This window comes from Chinchilla lanigera, unplaced genomic scaffold (assembly GCF_000276665.1).
Source record: "Chinchilla lanigera isolate Chin_1 unplaced genomic scaffold, ChiLan1.0 scaffold00067, whole genome shotgun sequence".
Taxonomy (NCBI): Eukaryota; Metazoa; Chordata; class Mammalia; order Rodentia; family Chinchillidae; genus Chinchilla; species Chinchilla lanigera.
In genome coordinates, this window is record NW_004955468.1 from 1217680 (window position 1) to 1225812 (window position 8133).

An 8133-nucleotide genomic window follows, 5' to 3' on the forward strand; every position below is an offset into this window, starting at 1 on the left:
CCTAGGGAAACCTCACCTCATGGTAGGGGTGGTCCTGGGGGTTGGGGCGCCCCGCTCCAGGCTCAGGTGGCTGTGCACAGGACTGTGAGCAGGTGGGATGTCCGGGCTCAGGGTGGGGTCGTTGAGCGAGAAGAGCGAGACGGCTCTTTGCACTGCCAGGGAGAGAGGAGAGGGCTGAGTGTTGCTCGTGAGGCGGGCAGGGCTCCTGGCCTCTCCCCAGCGGGCTGCCCACGCCTCCCGCTGCAAACCCCTCTACCCCTGTCACTACACCTGCATTTTTTTTGCCTTATTTTTTGGTTCTGCAATGGAACCCAGCGCCTTGGGTATATGAAGCAAAGTATTTACCCTGAGCCCCAGTGGTGCATATCCTTTTGTTTTCCCTCCACTCTTATTTTTTTTACCAGTACTGCACATGTGTGCAGTGCACAACACTCACACCCCCTGTGGGGAGTGGGGCCCTATACACAGCACCTTAAGTCCTTTTTTTCACCTTTTCCCTCTTCTCCCCCGGCTCCATTTCTTGATCTTCTTCCCATTGTAACAAAGTCTATCTCCCTACTTCCTGCTATCAATCTTCTATTTTGCAGTTTATTTATAGTTTGGGTTTCTCATATGAGAAACCATGAGGTATTTAAGCTCGTGTCTTTGATTTATTTCACCTAACATTATGGTTGCAAGGTACATTGGTTTTCCCACAAATGACTTAAGTTTATCCTTTTTTATGGGACAGTAGTACTCCAGTGTATTAATACATTTTCTTTATTTATTCATCTGTTGATGGACATATAGGCTGCTTCCAACATTTAACTATTACTTTACTATTTTGGGTTTTTTTGAGACAAGATCTCACTATATAGTTGAGGCTGGCCTTGAATTCATTATGTACCCTAGGTTGGTCTTAAACTTGCAGCGATCCTCCTACCTCAGCATCTCGAGTGTTGGGATTACAGGCGTACACCCATCCCAGTTCACATTTTATTTTTAAAATCACAATTCTGATAGAGCACACAGGCTGTTTAGGATGGAATCTCACCCCAAACTCTGACCAAATATAACACAAACAATAAAATCCAATCCTGATTCTGACTAAGCCTCTAGATCTGATTACCTATGTATGTAGCATATAAGAGCCAGAGATGCCAAGCTGAACGACAGTGTGAGGAAGTAACCAAACGTGGGTGCCAGCATGCTCTCACCACGGATGTCCTGGTGTGCATGTATGTATGTGTGTATGTACGGGGACTGGACCTAGGAGCTTTGTACTGAGCTACATCCCTAGCCCTTTTTTTACATTTCATTTTATTTTATTTTATTTTATTTATTTTTCTGAGATAGGGTCTGTTAGTTCAGGTGACTGAACTCACTATGCTGTCCAGGCTTGCCTTGAATTCATGGCGATCCTCCTGCCTCATCCTCTCAAGTGCTGGGATTACAGGCATGTGCCACGATGCCTGGCTACATTTCACCTTTGAAACTGGCTCTTGCTAAGCTGTCTAGGCAGGGCTTGAACTTTGGATCCTCCTGCCTCAGCCTCCCAGAGTGCTGTGCTTACAGGCAAGTGCTGTCACATGTGGCTAATTTATTTTTGTGGTGGTGGGATGGAACCCAAGGTCTTGCGTATGCTGGGCAAGCCCTCTACCACTAAGCCATACCCCCGGTCTCTAAGGCTCTGGTTTTGTTAACAAATAAGTGGTATGAAAAAAGCAGCCCATAGCGGATGGGGAGGAAGCTGAGGGATGGGCACACAGGGGCTTATTACGCTACAGACTCTCCTGAGGTTTGTAAAGTTCCAGACGTAGGATGCTGAATATCACGTCTGTTGAGGAGACAGAGAAATCACGTTGGGGGTTGGGGCTGCCTGGTAAAAAGAAGATTCCTGGACCTACCCTAGGCTCCCTTGGGGGTAGGCCTGAGGCACGTGAGTTTGGGAACCAGTGACAACCCCAGTGCCCTAATGGCAGTGTCTGAGTCAGACAATGAAGCAACAAAACACTCTAGGGTGACAGAAACAGAGGCTGGGCATGGTGGTGCGAGCCCCGTCCACCCAGCACTCTAGGAGGCTGAGGCAGGAAGATTGCAAGTTCTAGCCCAGACTGAGCAACTTAGTGAGATCTTGTCTCAAAATTTCAAAAAAAAGGGCTGAGGATACAGCTCAGTGAGCAGGTTCTGGGTTTAATTCCCGTATCGGGAAATAAGGAAAGAAAAGCAACAAGGAGGTGTCTCTATATACCTGCAAGGCAGCCTAAGAGCAAAGCCTGCTTCCCAGTTGGACTTCTTCCGTTTTTCTGCTGAGAGCACAGTGCAGCACTAACCTGAAGAACTTCTCCCTGGCCCCACGGTTAATGCGGCCACCTGGCTTTCTCTTTACGGTATCATAGTTTAACCATTTTTGAGTCAATTGCCTGGGGCCCCGGGGTATAGCTCAGTGAACTCACATGTGAGGCCCAGGGCTCCACTCCCGCTCCACGCACAGAACTTTTCTCTTTTCCTTTTTTGAGACAGGGTCTCTCCATTTATTCTAGGCTGGCCTCAAATTCAAGGCGACGCTCCTGCCTCAGCTTTCTGAGTGCTGGGATTACAGGAGCGATCCACCACGTCCGGATGCGCAACACCTTTCTGAGACTTCACCGGCAGGCGCTAAGCTTCCTGTGTGAAGTGCACACCGTTCTCTCTGACATGCACAGCACGCTTGTCACTGTCACCATAACTGGTTCCTTGGGTCCCAGGGTAAGCAATGCTTACTCCTACGACCTTTCCTCACTTTAAAAACCCTTATTTTGCAGTACTTTTCAACGTACAGAGGGCAGCAAGGTGGTGCAGAGAAGCAACCCCTTCGCCAGCTTCCCCTCAAGGTGACTTATTTTTGGTGGCACTGAGGATCGAACCTGGTGCGGCCTCAATGAGCTACACCCCCAGTCCTTTATCTAGAGACAGGGTCTCGGGAAGTTGCTACTGGTGCCTGGGCTGGGCTTGAACTTGTGACCTTTCTGTCTCAGCCTCTTAAGAGGGCTGGCATTACAGGCATGCAGAGCTATGCCTACCTGTTTATTTGGTTATTTAAAAGAATTAAAAACTAGGGCCAGGGTTGCAGCTCAGTGACCGAAGTCTAGTCTAGCTTGCCTGAGACCCAACCAGGGTTCCACCTCCAGCCCTGGAAAAACACACACACAAACAAACACACACAACAAAACCAAACCGAACAACCAAAAACAAACAAACAAAAGCTAAACGAATCAACAATGAAGGATCCCTTTAGTCTTTTCCATTTTTTGGAACTGCACAGGAAACACCCATGTATCTCCGTGATAAAAGCAAACCCTGCCTATGTTTGAACGGAATCACCTGCCTCCCACTCCTCCCCAGGCCCCGGTCCTGCTCCCAGGGAGGCAGCTGCCAACACAGCATCGGGGGCCTCCTTCTAGGCCTTTTTGCCATACTGCCACCCTCCCTTCAGCCTTCTATGGTTCAGCTCTTAATTTTACAAGGAAGGAAAATCCTAGGGGACACAGCCTGGGTGGAGCGTCAGTGTCACCCACCTAGGCTCCCTAAGCTTCCTTACATGTGGCTCATGTTTCCCAGGGTGCCCTGGGGCAAAGGGTGCAGCTCACAGGGACACGGCTCCGGCCCAGGCTGTGGGTGTGGGGTCTGGGTGGCCCTGCCTTCCAGAAAATATCGCAGCCTTTGATGCCACTTTGGTCTCCAGCAAGAGGCCTGGGGTCTCCTGTGCACTTTTTTTCTCCCCCTCATTGCTGGGGATGGAACCCAGGGCCTGCTGCATGCTAGGCAGGTGCTCTACCACCGAGCCCTCTTTCTGTCCGCTCACTCCTAGAACCACCTGCTCTGGTCTGGGATGCTAGTTGACCCAGGACGGTGAGAGACCCAAGAGGAAACAGAGGTGATGGCACAGCTGCCCAGCACCCCACCCTCCATTCCTCTGGATACATCCCCTGGTTGCACCCCCATATCATAAGGAGCCCTGGGATGTACAGCAAATTTGCCTACTGCTCTGAGGAACCCAAGGACCGAGACTCTGCAGGCCTGCTGGGAAGAGTTCCTCTCCTACCCTCTCTATTCCCTCCCCTTTCCCAGGTATGACTTCCTTTTTCCCACCGGCTGGAGTGAGACACAATGGCCAGAGCTCCAGCAGCCACGTTTGACTTCCTGCAAGTAGTAGGGCAGAAAGCTGAAGGAGCCCAGGCCCTCCTGAATTTGTGAAAGTGCCCACTGCCCTAAACTGCCCACCTAAATCTTTTTTTGTTTTTTTTTGTTATTGGGAATCGAACTCAGGACCTTGCACTTGACAAGCAGGCGCTTATGCCACTGAGCTATATCCCCGGCCCTAGGAATCCTTACTTGCATAAAGACTTCTGTATTTAAGTCATTCGTTTGGGTTTTCTGTCACTTGTGGTCAAACCAAATCCCAGGGCAACCTAGATTACTGCATTTGTACTGCAACAAGAACACAAGGTGCGGTCTGTCGATGGCTCGCCTGTGCCTGCCATGTCCCACACATGGTATCCCATGTAACCCTCACCGAAGCCTGGCTCGGTCACTGTCCCTTCAGTAGCTGGTGGTCAGAGAGGGAGACCTTTGCTCGTGGTTGCACAGTGGGTGGAGGCTGGCGTGACCTCCACCTGCTGCCCCTGGCCCTGGAGCCCACTGCAGCCCCCTGCGGGCCGCAGGCAGAGGAGGGCGAGGATCCGGCGGGCCCGGGCGGGCGCTCCTACCTTCGTAGGCCTTGGCTGCGTTAACCAGGCTGGACCACTCGAGCCCGGCAGCTGTGTCGGGCAGCGGCATCATCCCCGGGTCGAGGCGCCTCAGGGGCCGGTCGCGCCCGTCAGCCAGCGAGAGCTCCGAGGCCGAGATGGCAGCTGCGGAGTGGAGACAGGAAGCGCTGAGCACGACCCGCGGGGAAGACACACAGACGCCACCGTGCTGCTTTTCGGGCTGCCTGTGGTGCGCCTTCCCACAGGGTGCAGTGAAGGGCTCACGGGGTGACCGATGAGCGCCCCTGAGGGAGGGGCGCCGGGGAGACTGGAGAAGGGCACCGTGGGCAGGTGCAGCTGCCAGTGCAAATGCCAGGTCAGGGGCGCGCCTGCTGGTCTAGGGAACACCGTGGAGGCCGAGTGGCTGGGACAGGTGAGTGAGGACAGGGCAGCAGTGGACGGTGATGTCCCATGGGACCCTGTAGGCTGCAATGAGGGCTTTTTTCTCTCTTGTGGGGGTGGAGCCCAGGGCCTTCCCATTGAGCTAAATCCCCAGCTTCTTTATTTATCTTGAAACAGGCTCTCCGTAAGTAGCTAAGTTGCCTGGGCTGGGTTTGAACTTGGTTATCCTCCCGCCTCCGCCTCCCATAATTGCTAGAGTTAAGACTCCACCACCACACATAGCTGAGGTCTCTGTCCTTTGCCCCTGAGAGTGACGGGGCCACTGTAAGGTTCTGCCGGGAACCAGCCCAGGCTCCCCCGCTGTTGCTCAAGGAGATGGTAAGGAGGCTCCTGAGAGGCTCCAGAGGGGGACAGTGGGGATGCGGTGGGGGGTGGCAGGGGCACAACTGGATAGATTCTGGATTTTTTTTTGATGTTTTTGAGATAGGGCCTCACTATGCAGTTCAGGCTGGCCTTAGTCTCACTTTGTAGCCCAGGTTGGCCTCACAGTGATCCTCCTGCCTCAGCCTCCTGAGTGCTGGAATTACAGGCAGGCGCCACCATGCCCAGCTCGGATTCTGGATCTTTGAGCCGGTGGTGTTTGAAGAGTGGATGTAGGTGTGAGCCAGAGAAGGGCCCAGGACACCATGGAGGTGCTGGGCCGGGGTACCTTTAGATGTGCGGGCTCCAAGGGGGGAAGGTGGGGAGAGGGGAGAGTAGTTCTTTTCTGGAGGTGCTGCGTGGAGAACCTGAGACCGAGAAGGAGCGGCGGGAGGGGCGGGGGACATACAGACAGAAACTCGGGGTGTCTGTGTGGCCGTGTTTAGGTGCGCTGGGGTCTCTGAGGGGAGGCCTGGCGGGAGCAGGCACGACATGCGGGGCAGAGGAAGAGGCCGCTGGGAGAGGCAGGCAGCGTGAGCCCTGTGTGGTGTTGGTACCAGCTGTGGCCGTGGAGCCCCGGGTGCCAGGCTGAGGCTCCAGACCACGTCACTGACTTCAAAGCCCCCAAGGGAGGGACAGAGGGACAGAGGCACACAGAGTTCGGGAGCCGACAGTGGAGCAGTCCCGCTCGTGTCCCCGGGGCACTTCCTCCATGCCAGGCACTGTGCTAGGAGTGCAGTGGGCACGGGTTACTGGTTTCCCACTGGCCGGGGCAGGCGTCCTCACGATCCCAGTGTGTAGGGGGGACAATCAAGGCCTGAGACTCCGCAGTTTTATCCCACGAGCCCCAGGGGAGTGGGCGCTTCTGGCACCGCGCCGTGCTGTCGAAGAAACTGAGGCACAGAGAGGCCCCATCTGTGGTGGAGGCACTGGGACGCAGGCCGAGGCCCTGGCTCCCGGATATGAGGGTCAGTGTTTGCTGAGCAGGGGAGCGGATGCGGGCGGGAGGCGGCAGGGCCCTTGGCCTCTGCATGGCTGGGCAGGGGGTGCGGGGCAGGAAATCAAGATGGGGCTGGGTGCAGAAAGGCAGATGTGCAGCTGCTACCGTGCACTGCCCAGCGCCCCGAGGGCAGGCAGCACCCCCTGTGCAGCGCACCGGAGGCCTGCGACGAAGCCTCTTGCCCCCCATGCCCGGTGGGCTCAGGTCCCGAGCAGCCTCCGGCCTGCGCACCCACCACTTTCAGTTTAGGGCCTTTGGGAGGCAGGTAGGGATCACAGCGGACCCCCCTCTCAGCATGGTAAATCTGGGGGGGTGGGTCAGTAAATATTCATGGAGCAGACTGCGTGGGTACAACAGGGAGGCTGGGCGCAGGGGCTGGGGAGCAACTAACGCAAAACCTGGCCTCAGGTGACCTCCAGGAAACCTCGGATGCTCAGCCGGCAATCCCTTGATGCCTGGGTGACAGCACCGGACCTATGCACCCCACTTCCCTCCCTCAGCTGACCCCAACACGGGTGACCTCCAGGTGACCCCCATGCTGGGTGCCCCCCCCCCCCAGCCCTGGAATCCCAGGCTCACATTTCTTCTCTGGGAAGCCGTTACCAGTGGCAGAAATGGTGCTAGGGCTGCTGCTGCCGCCGCTGCCAGGCGGGAGGGGATGCTGGTGCTGGCGCCGGGCGGGCAGCGTGCTGGAGGGGAAGGCGCAGGTGCTGGTGAAGAGCACGTCGCTGGGCAGCCCTGGCTCCAGGCTGGCAGGGTTGGCGAAGCTTGGCTCCCGGCGCCCGCTGCATAGGCTCTCGTCCGACAGTGTCCGCTGCAGGCTCTTCTGGGGAGACTGCTACCAAGACAGGGGTGACACACTGGTACCGGTCCTTGGAGGGCTCCTCTGGGGCAAGCTGTGACCCACCCAATCTCCCTTTCTGATCAAAGCATCAGTTTTCCCTGGGGCTCCACTCCATGGCTGTGGGTGACCGCAGCTGCTGCTCCAGGGAAGGTCCTGGACTGAGGCCTGGCTGGTTAGGGAAGGTAACGTGGGTCACGCTGGACAGAGAGCCAGGCGGGGTCTCCAGAGGGCACCACTGATACCAAATGTTCCCCTCCTCTGGCCCTGGGCTGGTGGGACATAAACTGGGGCGACTAGGGCCATCTTGATCCGCAAGAGAGCACCTGCCTGACGGCATGGCCAACTGGGCAATCGGGGACGAGGGGTGAGGGAAGCAGGGGTGGTGGGGGCGCCGGGGTTTTGGCCCTGCCCAGTCCGGGGGGGATGAGAGCCCGGTGTCCTCCGCAAGCCCTGCTCCACTCTGAGCCCCTTACTTTGGGCAGATGAGGGCTGCTTCCACTCTGGGCCCCGGGAGAAGGGCGTGCGACCCGGGGCTCCCTGCGCCCGCCTGGGCTGGCTCACGTCCTGTCTCTCTCTCACAGGCACTGGGGTGTTATCCTGGAGGAGGGGGTTAGGGGCCTGCGCCAAACACCCGGCTCTGACCCTGCCCCGACCCCTACGAGGCCCTCACCCACCACCCCAGCAGGGCCAGCGGATGCCGAAGGCTGCAGACGTGCAGGAGGCTGGGGTGAGGACAGTGCTGCCCTGCCCTGCCCCGCCCC

General features: G+C 56.5%; 1 protein-coding gene across 2 annotated transcripts in view; it reads right to left on the reverse strand.

Annotated features, from left to right (window-relative positions):
* Sipa1l3 (signal-induced proliferation-associated 1 like 3) overlaps positions 1–8133 on the reverse strand; it is a 226426-nt gene that overhangs the window by 5578 nt on the left and 212715 nt on the right. Inside the window, exons 18-20 of one of the 2 annotated variants that reach the window (XM_013522426.1) lie at positions 7108–7364; positions 4728–4871; positions 17–152 (exon numbers count right to left, since the gene is read on the reverse strand). In XM_013522426.1, the coding sequence (XP_013377880.1) occupies positions 17–152; positions 4728–4871; positions 7108–7364 (537 nt within the window). Of the gene's footprint in view, positions 1–16; positions 153–4727; positions 4872–7107; positions 7368–8133 lie in introns of both variants that reach the window. The other variant, XM_005399879.2, reaches the window with a different exon arrangement.